The 17,439-nt window shown below is 42.3% G+C and overlaps 1 protein-coding gene across 2 annotated transcripts in view; it reads right to left on the reverse strand.

The window, feature by feature from the left end:
- Positions 1-1,582: 1,582 nt before the first annotated feature.
- Positions 1,583-17,439, reverse strand: part of ALG14 (ALG14 UDP-N-acetylglucosaminyltransferase subunit) — a 101,334-nt gene continuing 85,477 nt past the window's right edge. The window contains exon 4 of one of the 2 annotated variants that reach the window (XM_045478364.1): positions 1,583-2,512. In XM_045478364.1, coding sequence (XP_045334320.1) covers positions 2,282-2,512 — 231 coding nt within the window. In that variant the 3' untranslated portion in view covers positions 1,583-2,281. The remainder of the gene's footprint in view (positions 2,513-17,439) is intronic. The other variant, XM_045478366.1, reaches the window with a different exon arrangement.

The raw sequence follows: 17,439 nt of genomic DNA on the forward strand, positions 1-17,439 counted from the left end.
CCAGGCCAGGCTCTGCGCTGCGTGTTGTCACAGATTCTCAAGCAGGACCAACTAAATAATTGGTGGTGTCCAGTGCAAAATAAAACATGGGTCCTTTGTCCCATATGCATTTGAGAGTGACAGCAGAGTACTAACCCAAGTGCAGGACCCTCCTGAGTGTGGGTCCCTATGTGGCTGCACAGGCCACATGCCCATGAAACTGGCTTTGCTCTCAAGCTAGGCTGCCCTAGGCTTGAATCTGGTCATGTGATTTTACTTTATTTTATTTTATTTTTTTTTAACGTTTATTCATTTTTGAGACAGAGAGAGACAGAGCATGAACGGGGGAGGGTCAGAGAGAGGGAGACACAGAATCTGAAACAGGCTCCAGGCTCTGAGCTGTCAGCACAGAGCCCGACGCGGGGCTCGAACTCATGGACCATGAGATCATGACCTGAGCCAAAGTCGGACACCCAACCGACAGAGCCACCCAGGCGCCCCTCTGGTCATGTGATTTTAGACAAGTCACCTGTAAAAGGGGGATAGTAATAGTCCCTACCTCATTGAGTTGTTATTAGGATTAAATGAGTTAATATTTGACAAGTGCTTAGAAGAATACCTGGCCAGCAAGAACTTACCTAAATGCTTAGTAAAACTACACTCTGCCAAGGGGTGCCTGGGTGGCGCAGTCGGTTAAGCGTCCGACTTCAGCCAGGTCATGATCTCGCGGTCCGTGAGTTCGAGCCCCGTGTCAGGCTCTGGGCTGATGGCTCAGAGCCTGGAGCCTGTTTCCGATTCTGTGTCTCCCTCTCTCTCTGCCCCTCCCCCGTTCATGCTCTGTCTCTGTCTCTGTCTCAAAAATAAATACAGGTTGAAAAAAAAAATTTATAAATATACTCTGCCAAGCCTAAACATCCCAAAATGCTAGGGACGGTTACAGCCATGACAATGTGAATTTACTAAAGCGTTTTTTTTTTTTTTTTTAAGTAGGCTCTATGCCCAGCATGTAGCCCAATGTGGGGCTTGAACTCACAACCGTGAAATCAAGACCTGAGCTGAGATCAAGAGTCAGACGCTTAACTAAGTGAGCCACCCAGGGGTCCCAATTGAACATTTAAAAAAATTTTGTTTTTTTACATTTATTTATTTTTGATAGAGACAGAGCACAAGTGGGGTAGGGGCAGAGAGAGAGGAAGACACAGAATCAGGAGCAGGCTCCAGGCTCTGAGCTGTCAGCACAGAGCCTGACGCAGGGCTCGAACTCATGAACCGCGAGATCATGACCTGAGCCGACGTCGGACACTTAACCGACTGAGCCACCCAGGCACCCCTCCACTTGAACATTTGTAAAAATGTTTTTGAGTTTCAGGGGTTGGGTGGTTCAGTTTAGTGTCCGACTCTCGATTTCGGCTCCGGTCATGATCTCACAGTTCGTGAGTTCAAAACCCTTATTGGGCTCTGGGATGACGGTGTAGAGCTTGCTTTGGATTCTCTCATTCTCTACCCCCACCCCGCCCCTTCCCTACTCATGTGCTTGCACACACATTCTAAATAGATAAATAAACTTAACATAAACAAATACAAAATACAAAGGAAAAAAATGTTTTGAGTTTGGATTCCTGAAACACAGAATCATGTTTTTATTACTATGACAGTAGTCACCTTTTAATTTATTTTAACAATTAAACAAGACATTTCAAAAGATATTCTGGATTCAGGGCAACTACTCACAAAGCAAAACCAAAGAATAAAAAAAGATACTGGTGTATGCTCACAGTTCTGGAAGCCTGTGGAATGCAAATTGTCATGAAGCCCATTTAATATAACTGCTTCCTTTATACTGAAAGGATTCGCTAGGGACTTTACTGCTTCCATACAGGAAATAAAGCCTGTTGTATCTGAACAAAAACTAAGAAATATCTTTCTCTGCTACAATGCAGAATATTGTAAACAAAACAAAACAAAACAAAGAGCTGCAGAACAGGAAATGTTACTAACCATACTAATTCTATATTTAGTTGTAGGAAAAATATTACTAAGTCAAGTCAGCAGATAACTTGCAGGTAGTGACAGAAAAGAAAAGAAATTTGGTGCACAGAAGCATAAATACTTAATGATTTATAAACGTTTGTTTTATAAGAGCACCCTCAGTTTCTTTACTGAGTTACACATTTTTTACTCCTCACCACCAATAATTCTCAGGACCTTCAGAAACCTTTATAATAAACATGTAGTTTTTCTCTCCCCCAATTATGATAAATATGTTTTACTGCAAAATTCTAGAGAAGAAAGTTGTCATTAGTCAGACAATTCGCCCGAGGTACACAGACTTGGGATACTTCTCCTTAAGAGCCGGCCACTGAACAATGAAGTAATCGGAGAGGTGAAACAGAATCTTTCCGGACAGGGATAAATGTTCTACTCGGCAGATGCTTTCAACATAGACAATGATCACTTTCTTTATTCCTAGTATCCCAAGGAGAAGGGCAGATACGCAGACAGGAACACACGTTCCTGGTCCATTACACAACACCTTAAAAAAAAAAAAAAAGTTGAAGGTCAAATTAACATACAGAATACTAATCTAAATGAGGCATTTAAAGTTAAAAACAGTCACATCTTAGAGGAGATTTTTTATTATTCTAAGCCTTGAATTATTCCTTGTCAAGATCTAGTGTGCAGCAAACCCCATGCACATAGGAGTAGACAGGGCTCCATGCTGGCTCTCCCGCTTACCATCTGTGTGGCTCGAGGCAAACAACTTAACTTCTCTCAGCCAGTGGCTCCAGGCAAACAACTTAACTTCTCTGCTACCAGAGGGTGTCTAGCACAGTGCCTGATGCTCAGCCAGGATCCACTGTGCTGTGTTGCTCTTCTCCAATTGCTTGCGGGTCACACAAATACACAGAAGACAGATAAAGTCGGCTATGGGTCACTATTTTCTCATGTACCAACTTGTTCTTGTTGATTTTCTAAAATAATCTTTATAACGGTTGGAGCATTAACATGTAAGATGTAGAAGAAAATGTCTTTAAAAGACTATGTAGGGTATTTTTGTGGGGTATATATAACCGTTTTAGGAGTCCAGGCCAACAAATGGGATATTTGAGAGAAGGCTACTAAATGAATGAGGTTTTTTTTTTTCCCCCCCACGAGAATTTAATCTGTGTTTGTGGTCCAGAGATTTTGATGCTTTTGAATTTTGCTAATTTTTATAAAAAGCCACCGGTTAAAAACAATTTAGAAATAACAATTGTTATTTGGCAAAAGTAACAAGAGAAACAGAAATCCAACTCCTAGAGCAACTTCGAAGACTTTTTAGAAGACTTTTAAGAAAATGAGAGGAAGCCTATTTCATGGAATTGTCGGTAAGATAATTTATTATTATTTTCTGAGAAAAATTGTTTTGCACAACATTGTAATCATGTGCCCATATTTACTTAGCAAAGCCTAATAAAGCATTTTTTTTTTACTCCACAGATCATAAAACAGGAGATTTGTGGCTGTCTACACGTGCCTGCTGGGCATTATCTACAATGTCACATGATCTTTCCAGCACATAGTCCACAAAACTTATCAGACATCAGAGAATCTTAGAGTTGAAAGGGTCTCCAGATATACTGTCTGACCATCTCGGCATTTCAGAGACTGTCCCGATAGACAATGGACTGGACGGACCTTCTGCCAGGGCTGTAAGACTCGGTCAGGGCTCTCAGGGTTTGATAAGTTATCTGATCTAGGCTCCGCCCTTCCTGGAGGCAAGCCCACCTGACACACCATCCACAGGACTTTGGGAAGAGAGAAGGTAGCCTGTTTCAGGTGGGAACCAATCTTTTTTATGCCTTCCTTAAAGTGGCTACCTACCTACCCCCTGTCTTTATGAAGAGTTTTTGTTTAGTTTCTCTTGAATTACCAGCTACTAAGCTGCTCTTCAGACCAATCTTCTTTGATCCCTATTGAGTTGCCCTTATAACTTTTTCTTCACAGACCCTGAAGACACTGTAATAGAAAGAACATGGGACTGAGAGTCGGGAACAGGGTACAACCCTGTTCAACAGTGTTGAACTGAACAGGGTTCAATTACTGTCTCTTTACTGTTGGGACAGTAACGAGAATCACCACCTAGGCTCTCACTGCCACTCTTTATCAACAACTCACTGTGGCCAGGTACTGTACTAAACAGTCCACACACATTATTTTAATTACTCCTCACAGCAATCATTTGAGGCAAGTTTTATTGTCCCTTTTTGCAGAATAGGAAACTGAGGCACAGAGAGATTTTGGCAAGTTGCCTGATCGCATGTTTAGGAGTGGAGGACGTCTATTGCTTCAGTCACTTTTTACCTGGGACTCGGTTACCATATGTACAGGGAGAGTGGACTCAATGACTTTCCCTGTCAGCTCCAGGATTCTTCTAATTCTATGACTCTAATTCGCCTCTAGTTTTGTCTTATGCCTAAATTACAAGATTGTTCTGAATCCTTTCAGAGTTCAGAATTCTAAAAATCCTATTGATGCAAGGTTTCTCAACAGCGGCATTACTGACATTTTGGACAGGATAATTTTTCATTGTGGTGGCCTGTCCTGCACATTGTAGGATGTTTAACAGCACCCCTGGCCTCTACCCACAAGATTCCAGTAGGCAAGACAATTAAGAATGTCTCCAGGCATTGCCAAATGTCTCTAGTTGAGAACCACTGCATTAATGTATTCCCTGATCCTTGGCTTATTTGTGTTGCTTTTCTCAATCTTTTTTTCCATGGAACTGAACAAAATAAAACCTACAGCTAAAAAATAATGTAAAGATTGCTTGTTGGGTCTTCAATGTCACAAAAATATTTTCATGTTCGTTGCCTTTCATTTCACTACCTGAACATACAAACTGTGAATGTTCTGATGGAAATGTCTGTATACAGGCAGGGAAATGACTGGCCATTGGTGGGAGATGCATTAACAACCTGCTACAGATCAGAAATAGAGATTGTTAAGCTAAAAGTGGAAATTAAAGGTATTCATTTGTTTATCTCTGTCCTCTATTTCTATTTTGAGGCACCTTACTATCAAAGTCCTCGATACGATAAAACCACAAAACCATAAATCAAGTACTTAAAAAAATGGCATGGGGCGCCTGGGTGGCTCAGTTGGTTAAGCGTCCGACTTCGGCTCAGGTCATGAACTTGCAGTCTGTGAGTTCGAGCCCCGCATCAGGCTCTGTGCTGACAGCTCGGAGCCTGGAGACTACTTTGGATTCTGTGTCTCCCTCTCTCTCTGCCCCTCCCCCACTCATGCTCTATCTCTCTGTCTCAGAAATAAACATTAAAAACATTTTTTAAAAATGGCAAATTCATCTTGAGGAAAACTTTGGCGAAGGAAAGCTACTTTTAATTAAGCACAGGTTTTGACCCTGCATTTTACAGAAGCCTAGGCAAGACAATTAAAAAACTGTGGACTGTGGAGTTTCCACTGTTTAATGAAGCATATCAGAAAGACTTATTCCAAGCATTGAACAAAACAGAATTTTAAGTAAAAAAGATTATGGTTGATCTTGTCTTTTTAAAAAAACACAGAAATAGTCTTCATATTTCTATTTCTTAAAATGGACATTCTCAAGAAATATGGGGGCATTACTTTTATTGTCTTTCCTCCTTTCTACTTTGTAAGCTCCTTATGGGCAACTTCTAGGACCATCTATGTTCTACACCTGGAACAACAAAAGGCACTCACTAAATTTTGCTCAAAGGAAGAAGGAGTGAAGGGGTAAAGGAGGGGGGAATCCTTTGCCCAGTTGTATATAGAGTGGAATGCTCCATTTGCTACACTCAACTCCATTTGTAACTCTATCATACACACTTACCATAAACATAAAGGCTGTAACTGACAGCTTTTTTTATATTAAATATAATTTATTGTCAAGTTGGTTTCCATACAACACTCAGTGCTCATCCCAACAGGTGCCCTCCTCAATGCCCATCACCCACTTTCCCCTCTCCCCCATCTCCCATCAACCCTCAGTTTGTTCTCAGTATTTAAGAGTCTCTTAAGGTTTGCCTCCTTCTCTCTCTGTAACTTTTTTTCCTCTCTTCCCCTCCCCCATTGTCTTCTGTTAAGTTTCTCAGGATCTACATATGAGTGAAAACATATGGTATCTGTCTTTCTCTGCTTGACTTATTTCACTTAGCATAATACCCTCCAGTTCCATCACGGTGCTGCAAATGGTCAGATTTCATTCTTTCTCATTGCCAAGTAGTATTCCATTGTATACATAAACCACACCTTCTTTATCCATTCATCTGTAACTGACAGCTTTTTAGAAAATCATCCCACATCCACTTGCCTGTTCTTCAGGGAACCATTGTACTGTATTTCTCTCTCTCTCTCAACTTAAGTGCTTGGGTAGACTCCATAACCAACTATAAGGAGAGGACATATGACTCCAGTCTGACCAGTCCTAGCATCAAATTCCCCTGACAGAAGTCACTTGTTCAGGGAAGAGCACCTAATCCAGTGAGAAAACCACAAGATGGAGCGGGACATTTGTGGGGGCTGCTGAGAGAGCAGTGACTTTTCTGCTATACGAAAACCCTGGAGGATGTAGGCCTGGCACTGTTAACACTTCTCTTGCTACCCTGAGAATGAAGCCATCACAAAGCAGAACAGAGCAGAACTGAGAGATGAAGACAGGCCAGGTCCCAAAGGTAGCATTTATGATCCATGAATCCAGCTGTGCCTGAAGGAAACCAGATCTATCTCTAGACTTGCCAGGTATGTGAGGGAATACATTCCATTTTTACTTAAGACAGCATGAATCAGGACTTCTGTCACTAGTAATAAAAAGTGTACTAATTGACGTAGCCCTTGATTTTGTCTAACTCCCTGACTAGCCTCTGACTAGTTGTAGTGCCAACTGTTAAGTGTTCAACATGTGCCTGCTAGATGAATTAACGAGCCAATAAATAAACTTTCTCTGAGAGCAGAAAATCCAAAAGATGTACTAAGGATAATACAAGTTATAGGTCAAGAAAACAGAAAGAGGTCAGGGCTGATATAAAGTCATGAGGGTAGATGAGCTGGATCAAGGATCAATGGTTACAAAAGGATTGTTGCTCTGTAGATGTGGGTCACCACAGGCCCAAGTCCTGTTGGCTGAAACGTAACACTGGCACGTATGAAGAAATACAGTTAATTTGGGGAGTCTGAACTCAACTTCTGGCCTAGTGGGAACTCCATACACACAATGTGGGCCAAGACCTTTGGGGTCTGGATTGTTTTGAAGGTAAGAGACCATGAAGCTGAGAGCGATCCAACAGGGAGCACGTGAAGGAGAGATTAAAAGCCAGATGGGGAGCCCAACTAGGGCTGCAAGTGCAGGGAATGGGCAGAAAAGCAGAGTCTGACTCTGAGGTACCTGCCTGAAAGCTAGGCTTTCAAACAGCTTCTTGCTGGTGGAGGTGGAGGCTGGAGACAGCTCGTGAATGGCAGGGACAGAGCTGCAGGGAAGGTTCTGCAGAGCTTCCAGGGTCATGGATAAAGCTGGAGAACTAGAGGCCACTGTCAAAGCTGAGCTGGCTTAAGCAGGTAGTCTCTGTGGAGGTCACAGGTTTCAAAATCAACAGTCCTGTTTATTAGGATACTGGTTTCACTTTGTAGACAGGTAAATGGGGAAGATGCGGGAGGGAGCAAACACTGAGGTGGAGGAATAGTCCAGAGACACAGGGAGAAAAACGTCATAGATATAAGGCTTAACAGGAAGCAAAGTCAGATAAAGTGCTTAAGAGTGCACCTTCTTATTTTAGAAAAATAAGAAACCCACAAGGTCACCTGACTTAGCCTATGACCCAAAGTGTGTCAAAGATAACGAATCAATGTTTCTTATAGCCAAGAAAGCTACAAAGATAAAGATCATAGCTATTCCAGTGAATCTTTGGGCTAAAATACAGGGCAGGAGAAGAGTGAGCCCAAAGGGGAAGAGAGCTCCAGTAGGAGCTGGGTGAATGAAGCAGGCTGGGGAAAAGGTTTATAGAATGGAATGAATGATCTATATGTGAACATAAAGATCAGTGGAACTGGTGGTGAGGGAGGAACTTACTCTACAGAAAAGAGTGAGTTATTTCAACACCAGGAGAAAAGAGAGAATTCTGAGTATTTTTGAGGTTGGTTTGGGAAAAATTGTATTTTTTGAGAACACGACAAAGGATAAGAATGATGCCACTGGAAGTTTGCTCCCAGTGGATTTTCTTTTAAATGCTAATAATTTTCAGCTCATTGTGTAAACCACGAAAAGCATAAAGAAAAAAAGTAACCTTTCCAATCTCATCAATCTGTTAAATTTTGGTGTATTCTCTTTCAGTGAATGTCTTTATATAAACATTTATATTTTACTAGAAAATAGGATCACATATGCACATACATAATTGTGGGAGCTTATATATAAATATTGTAGAATTCTGGTTAGCTATAGTTTTGTGTGTTATAAAAAGTCTTTAAAATTCCATGATTTTTTCGGGGCGCCTGGGTGGCGCAGTCGGTTAAGCGGCCGACTTCAGCCAGGTCACGATCCCGCGGTCCGTGAGTTCGAGCCCCGCGTCAGGCTCTGGGCTGATGGCTCAGAGCCTGGAGCCTGTTTCCGATTCTGTGTCTCCTTCTCTCTCTGCCCCTCCCCCGTTCATGCTCTGTCTCTCTCTGTCCCAAAAATAAATAAAAAACGTTGAAAAAAAAATTTTTATAAAATTCCATGATTTTTAATGACTGCCTATATTTAATTCTATGGCTAGCTCATAATTCAATTAACTCTTCCCTGTTAGAAATTTAGATTGACTCCTTTTCTTTCTGTTCTAAATCATGCTGTTTGATGTCTTTGTATAGATATCTGTGACCCCTAATGTTTTAATTTTGGCTTGAACTACGTTCCAGAGTTCTTGCTGAGGGAGAGGTCAGAAGAAACAGCTTCAAGGACTTAAGGAAGTTGCAGAAAGTTTATTAAAACAACTGTCATGAATTGGGAATGGGCCATGTGGTGTTTTGGGTTTTGTTCCTGCCTAGAATCTGTTTGAACAATTTCTTACCGTATGAACTGTGGCAGCAAGCAGAACCCAGCTCTCATGGCCTAAGTGAGACTCCTTTCTAGGTCCCCTCAGCAGCTCGTGGACGGGCCAGTGACTTGGCCAGATGTTTCTGTCTAGATCTGACCAAAAGCCAGGGGTGTAGAAAAGCAACTCTGGAGAAGAAACGGTTTCTGTGACAAAGGTGCCATTGAAGAGACTCCTGTCCAGTACTCGCAGTGGCAGGTACAGTGTTCACTCTCCAGTAGTAGTGGTAGAAGTGTCTTCCCAAACCAGGTCTGTGGCCATGGAATTTTGGCCATGGCCCTAACTGTTCTGCTCCCATCTTGTCCCTCCATGTTTTCTAGTCCAACCTCACTGGCTTTCTCAGTAATTCTGAGAGTTCTTCTTTTAAGGTTCCCAGACCCAATTCCAAAGTGTGTGTGTGTGTGTGTGTGTGTGTGTGTGTGGAGGGGGGAGGAGTGTGGATGGTGTCCCTACACACAGTACCAAGCAATTCTCGGATATCAGCAGCATGACTGAGAATGCAACTCAATTTTGACGTTATCTGGGGATAGTACCAGCATTCACAAGTTTAAGGACCAGTCCTAGGAGAATGCTCCTCACTCCCTACTTCAGACATCAGTCACAAGCCCCAGGCTATTAAACCTGTATTTCTGATTGACAGGCTATGGCCTGGAAGTTAGAATGACTTCCTCGGTAGGTTCTTTTAATTTCCTAGAGCAGCTCACAGAACTCAGGGAAGAACCCAGTCCTTTTGGGTGTTTATGGGGACTTTACTATATAGTCATGACTAAGTCACTGGCCATTGGCTGATTCAACCTCCAGCCCTTCTTCCCTCCCCCGAGATGGGGTTTGGGGGGAACTTGAAAGTTCCAACCTTCTAATCACAGGGTTGGTCCTCCTGGCAACTAGGACCCGAAAGTCACCTTCATTACTGTAACACAAGACTCATTCATTGCCCTATCACAGGAAATTCCAAGGGTTTTAGGAGCCTTGAGCTGGAAATCTTGGACCAAGACTAAATACATATGAGAAATATATTCATTTCATTCATTCATTCAAATGACCAAATAATATATTTCTTATAAATCACATAATTTTAGCTTTCAATAGCCTTTCACTAAATTCTTTTCCTATTTCAATTAGCCAGAGTGGATTCAAAAAAAAATTTTTTTTTAAGTTTATTTATTTTGAGAGAGAGAGAGAGGCAGAAAGAGAGGAGACAGAAAATCCCAAGCAGGCTCTGCACCATAAGTGCAGAGCCTGATGTGGGGCTCGAACCCCTGAACTGTGAAATCATGACCTGAGCCGAAACCAAGTTTCGGATGCTTACCCGACTGAGCCACCCAGGTGCCCCAGCCAGAGTATATTTACCAAGAATCTGTACTGGTATGGGAAGAACAAAGACGCAGAGTAGCAAATGCAGAGTCAGACGAGGAATGGATCATGTCAGGGCAGAAACAACATTTGCGCTGGCAGGGCTAAGAGCACTGAAGCACAGGGAGCAGACACAGTGAGACATGGATGAGGGCAATGCCACAGGAAGGGCCAGGTGAGCAAGTACTCCAGTATGGGAAGGGGAGGTGAAAGACCCCAGCCACAGAGGAGGAGGGCAAAAGCAGTGAGGAAACGGCTCTGAAAACTGGAGGGAGAAGCATCTGTGAATAATCAAGGGAGGGAGGAAGAAAATGCAGTTGGAGAGCAGGTGGTCTGTAACATGTAGAGGTTAGTCAGGGGACCAGAAAGCTCGGGTGAAGCCTGAGGAAAGGCAGTGCTGAGTGTCCACGACCAGTGGAGGTGGACGGCAGGAAGGAAAAGGATGAGTAGCAGATGGGATGACGTATTCCTTGGCTCACAATGTGGTACATTGCATTTCTTCTTTTTTATGGATATTTGATCATCTGAGTATTAACAGTTAAACAGAAACATCTAAATATCAAAAATAATGTGAAATAACCAAATGAATCCTAAACACTAGAATCAACAGCTATTTATGAACCTTAAGGTCTCTTACAATTCCACTGCTAACACACAGAATTTTCAGAGTTGTCATCATTGTGTATGTAGCATTCTGAGGTCTACTTTTCCAATTCCATCACTGCTTCCATTCCATGTGCTACATAGGCATTCGCTGCTTTGCAGCATGAACGTGCTATAGTCTACCTGGATACTTCCTAGCTTCTCTTCACACAGGTATAGCTTTCATTTTCTTTTTTTTTTGTGAGTGAAGAATGAAACCAAACTTATTAATGTAATGACATCATTTGTAATGATGCTTTAAGCAGTGTTCACAGAAAAATAGACCGCCAATTTACACATGCTGAACAAGAGGTAATTGTGTTTACAACCAAAATACTTAGGTTAGATAAAGAATTGACACCTTTGAGAGAGAGATACCGGCTTCCAGGTACGGAATGAGTAAGTCCTAGGGATACAAGGTACAGCCAATGGAATAGAGTCAATCCTATAGTAATACTGTTGTGTGCTTTCACATGATAGCTACACTTGTGGTTAAGTACAACTTAATTTATAGACATATGGAATGACTACGATGTATGCCTAAAACTAATACAACAAATGTATGAACAGTATTTCAATTAAAAATTGACATCCTTTACACTATCTTTAATTTCTCCTTCTTTGCCATTAAAAAATCATTCCTGGGGCACCTGGGTGGCTTAGTTGGCTAAGCGTCTGACTTTGACTCAGGTCATGATCTTGCTTTCATCTTCTTTTAAAAAGGTAAGTAAATTTAATAAACTGCTTTTTATCTAGGCTAATGTGCTCATGTTGTAAGGATACTGATTTTATTGCTGGCTCCTCAAATTATCAATTACTTGTACTTCGCTTGGTGACAACTCAAAAAAACTGTTCCTAATGTAAATTAGGTTCCTGGACCAAATTCCAACGTGTGTGTGTTTTGTGTGTGTGTGTGTGTGTGTGTGTGTGTGTGTGTGTGTGTAGGCTTCCCCACACCAACAGTGATCTAGATACCAGCTGGGTGTCTTACAATTTGACTCAATTCTGACACTACCTACACAGAGACAGAATCAGATTCCAAAGGTAAAGGGCTCAGTCCTATAAGTCCACCCTTCACTTCAGATACCAGTCACACACCCAGGATGGTACCTGTGTTTCTGGCTGACAGGCTACAAACTGGAGGCTCCAGCTACCTGCTCGAACTCAGGATACCGCAAGCCCATGTTGTTACTGGTACTTCTGCCTGAATGGCTCTAAATCAGAGGTTCCCACAATCCCTTGCTTGAGTTCAATTAATTTGCTAGAATAGCTCACAGAACCCAGAAAAAGCCATTTACTCGCTAGATTACTGATTTATTACAAAGGATGTTAAGGGATATGAATCAACAGCCAGATGAGGAGATACACAGGGCAAGGTATGGGGAAAGGGCACGTGGAGCTTCCATGCCCTCTTGGAACTTGCCATTCTCCCCAAATCGCCATGTGTTCACTAACCTAGAAGCTCTCTGAACCCTGTCTTCTAGGGTTTTTGTGGAGGTTTCCTTACACAGTCATGATTGACTAAATCACTGGCCACTGGTGACTGAATGTACCTCCAGCCTTTCTCCCCTCTCTGAAGGTTGGGAGGGGGGTTGGCACTTAAAGTGCTAACCCTCTAATCACACGGTTGGCTACACTGGCAACCAGCCCCCATCTTAAGGACTCTCCAAATAAAACCTTTACTGCTCTCATCACTTAGGAAATTTTAAGGGCTTTAGAGGAGCTTTGAGTCAGGAACTGTGGATTAAGACCAAATATATACGAGAAATATATTTTGGGTCACCTGAATGGCCATAAACATGCTTTTCTTCTAAATCACAATATCTCACATTGCAACAAAAAAACAACAGTAAATTTTCATCCTGTAGGATCTTCTCCAGTTAAGTTCCCTATATTGACACTGATTACTCCAGTTCAGTCAGAATATTCTTGTTTGTGTTGCATTCACACAATCCATCAAGAGGCTGGACAACATGGTGTTTATGGGCCAGGGATTTACGATCACACAGACATGGGTTGGCTGTTTCACAGCAGTGTAACCAGGGACAAACTGCTTATCCATTCCATGGCTCAGTTTCCTCACTTATGGATTACTTCATTCAAGAAGTATTTATTGAGCAAAGATAACATGCCAGGTACTATTCTGGGTATTAGGAATGTACTGATGAACAAAAGTCCCTGACTTCACAAAGTGTACGTTCCAGTGGGTAGACAGAAAATAACAGATGCATGTGTGAACATACAACAGAGTAGGCTAAGGAAAGAGGAGATACGGAGGTCAAGTAAGAGCTGGGAGGAGGTGACTTGTAAGCAAATATGTGATGAAGTCGTGTGGTCTTCTGAGGAAAAGAGACACCAGAGCAAGAGGCAGGAAAGAAGAGGCAGATTTTGTGGACTGACTGTAAGTTACTGAGGGCTAATGAAAGGGTTTGGGGGGTTAGGGAGGGGCAGGAGCTTGAGACAGATCATAATCTCACAGAGCTCTTATGTCCAGGTGAAACTCTATCTTCGGGGTTTGGCTTCTCGTGGTAAATACTGGAAACAAAGACACACAGGGCCAGATGACACTGGCATGATGGTGTCATGGGGAGGCAAATAATAAGCTTTAATGCATTCTTCTTCTTGGGAGCTTGTAGTAGGTAGGGAGAGAATGTCAGGGGTGGGGAAGAGTCATTAACCAGAAACAAACCAGAACATGAGGAAAACGGCATCTACTTAATAGTGTTACTGTGGAGATTAAATAAGCTAATACGTGTAAAAGCATCTGATGTAGTGCTTGGCCCATTTTAAAAATTCAATAAATGGCAGTTATTATCATGATCCATCCAAAAGTCAAGGAGTGTAATTATGGCATTTTTCAAACTCTTGAGAGTGTTCACAAGGCTCTTCCCTCACTCTGTCACAGGCATAGTGCTGACCTGGCGCGATTCATCTTATCCGTCAGAGGACACCTCAGAAGAGTAACCCAACCATCCATTTTGTCTTTACCTTCCAGTCATGTTTTTTTTGCCCTGCCTGCTCCCCTACAAGTGACGCCGGTGCAAGAAAATGATGGAAGGAGCCTGATTACCAGCAGTGGTATTTTCCAGATTTCCACAGACGGTAGACAACTGAAGGATTCTTGAGCATCCCTGCTTTGGGCCTGCGGAGCCCCAGTAGTGTATCTCTCAGCCTGTGGCCAAATGGCCGTGAAAGTTGGTGGCTGCAACATGGTCAGCAAGCCTGATAACGTGATGAATAAGCCTCATCTTGTTCATTTCAAAACAGGAGTTGGCTATTTTATCCTTGCATGGGAAACTAGACTCCCAAACTTCTGGCGACCTTCCTGATTTGTCGGGTTTGGGTTCAGCAACACGGGTGGCAGGTAAACAGGGAGCAGAGACATGCAGACATTGGGCTCCAGTGTCCCCTCCATAACTCAGGGATGGTCAACTGTAGTTTCAGTACGTGTCAGCAGGATCGTACAGACCAAGGCTCCACAGAGCTGGGCACTCTATACATGTTGACGGCCAATCCTCCCACTCTGAGTGCGGAGTAGGCGAAGGAACTCAGAGCTTGTTGGGGACACACTGGGTTGGCGTTTCATTTCCTTGCCCTGATCTTCCATCATGAAAAAGTAAATACGTATGTAAAATTAACACTTAAATTTTTTTTTTGGTCTGGTTAAGCCATGCTTGCTCTGCATCAATATTAAAGATCATTGTCAGGCTAATCAAACATTGTTCTCCTAACCCTTCCTGGAAGCAGCTGAGGAAACTGAATTTTTTAGTTTTCCGGTTCTCAGGACCAAACGGTCAAGGTGACGTTCATTTCCTGCCTTCTTGGTGTTTGTTTGTTTTCACTGTATTTTCCATGGTCTGAAATGATTTCACAGAGATCTTTGAATCGTAGTAAGTCAGTATTTTTTCCTTTGTTTTCCCTGCACCCTATACTCACTTGCTCTCCCAGAAGCAGATGGCTAGCGCTAGATGCGGCCTCTGGGAGTCATTTAGCTCAGTCCTCTCCCTATTGCCTGAGAAAGAAGGGCAAGACCTCGACCTTTACAGGCACCTACTATTGCCAGGCACAGGACCTGTGTGACATTTTGCATAATTACCTCACTTAAACCTCACAATTGTTCTCTGGAGTGGATGCTGTTGCTCTCATGTTCTGGACAAGAAAACTAAAGCACAGAGAAATGAAATGACCTATGTAAGATCATACAGCTGAGACTCCAACCCAACTTCTAGAAGATGAGTCTCTCCTGTCCACCATCCCGGTCTGGCTCTGCCCTGCACCTGTTAACCAGATCCGACATTAGCTGGAAGTAGGCTTAAAGGCAAGGAGGGCTCCAGGGCAGATAGGACTCAGGGAGTTTAATTGAAGGTGAAATTCTGACAACTGTTACTAATATTTTATAGCTTTAATAGAGACATAAGTGGCAGACCAGAACATGCCACTGGACTCGGATGGATTAGGCAAGGCTTTCAGCAGATTAAATAGAAAAAAATGGTTAACATTTTTATAAGAAAAGGGAGTACCCTTTCTAAACAGGAAGAACTGGCTTGATCAGAGCAGTTATATAATTCCTGACTTCTTTCAAGGCCCTCTCTTAACTAGATAAGTGATAGTGTTCATGATCTAGTCAGCAGTTCTCCTTAGATAATTTACGCACAGATTATTTTTGCACTACAGGCATATCTTGTTTTACTGCACTTTGCTTTATTATGTTCCGCAGATACAGTGGTTTTTGTTTTTGCTTTTGTTTTTAACAAACTGAAGGTCTGTGGCAGCCCTGCATCGAGCAAGTCCATCAGTGCTGTTTTTGCAACAGCATTTGCTCACTTCAGGTCTCCGGGTCACATCTTGGTAATTCTTGCACTATTTCAAATGTTTTCATTATTATTAGATTTATTATGGCAATCTGTGACAAATGATATTTGATGTTACTATTGTAATTGTTGTAATAAGGTGCCACAAACTGTACCCATATAAAACAGCAAACGTGACTGATAAACATGTTATGTTCTGACTGCTCCACCAACCAGCCATTCCCCTCATCTCTCTCCCTCTCCTCGGGCCTCTCTGGTTCCCTGAGACACAATGTGTTGAAATTAGGCCAATTAATAACCCTACCAGAGCCTCCAAGTGTTCAAGTGACAGGAAGAGGCACATGTCTCTCACTTTAAATCAAAAGCTAGAAATGACCTAAACTTAGTGAGGAAGGCATGATGAAAGCCGAGATAGGCCAAAAGTTGCCGAATAGCCAGCCAAGTTGTGAATGCAACGGAAAAGTTCTTGAAGGAAATTAAAGGTGCTACTCCAGGGAACACACCAATGATAAGAAAGCAAAACAATCCTATTGCTGATATGAATAAAGTTTTAGTGGTCTGGATAGAAGATCAAACCAGCCACAACATTCTCTTAATGCAAGGCCGAATCCAGAGCCAGACCCCAACTCTCTTTGATTCTAAGAAGGCTGAAGGCGACACTAATGACTCTTTCCTAAAATAGGAACACTGGTAGGAAATGAGAGAAGCAATTAATTCTAGCAGGAGTTGTTTCAAGGGATTTAAGGGAAGAAGCCATTTCAGTAAATAAAAGTGCAAGGTAATGCAGCAAGTGCTGATGTAGAAGCTGCAGCAGGGTATCCAGAAGACCTACCTAAGTCAAGTCATGAAGGGGGCTCCACTAAATGAGATTTTCAATGTAGACAAAGCATCCTTCTATTGGATGAAGATGCCATCTAAGACTTTCACTGCTAGAGATACCTGGCTTCAAATACCGGGCTTCAAAGCTTCAAAGGACAGGAGGACTCTCTAGGAGCTGATCCAGCTGGTGACTTTAAGCTGAAGCCAATGCGCACTTACTATTTTTTTTTTTTAAATATGTTTTTTAGTGTTTACTTATTTATTTTGAGAGAGAGAGAAAGAAAGAGAGAGAGTGCACAGGTGGGGAAGAGGCAGAGAGAGAGGGAGAGAGACAGAATCCCAAGTAGGCTCAGCACTGTCAGCACAGAGCCAAACGTGGGGCTTGAGCTCATGAACCATGAGATCATGACCTGAGCTGAAATCAAGAGTCAGATACTTCACTGATGAGCCGCTCAGGCACCCTGCTCACTTATCATTCTGAAAGCCCTAGGCCTCCTAAGAATTTTGCTAAACCCACTCTGCTTGTGCTCTAGAAATGGAACCACAAAGCATGGATTACAGCACATCTGTTCATAACATAATTTACTGAATATTTTAAGCCCACTGTTGAGAATTCCTGCTCAGAAAAAGATTCTTTTCAAAATATTACTACTCACTGACATTGCACCTGGTCACCCAAGAGCCTGGAAGATATAGAACAAGATTAATGTTGTTTCATGCCTAACACAACACATATAGATATAGATATA

This window comes from Leopardus geoffroyi, chromosome C1 (assembly GCF_018350155.1).
Source record: "Leopardus geoffroyi isolate Oge1 chromosome C1, O.geoffroyi_Oge1_pat1.0, whole genome shotgun sequence".
Taxonomy (NCBI): domain Eukaryota; kingdom Metazoa; phylum Chordata; class Mammalia; order Carnivora; family Felidae; genus Leopardus; species Leopardus geoffroyi.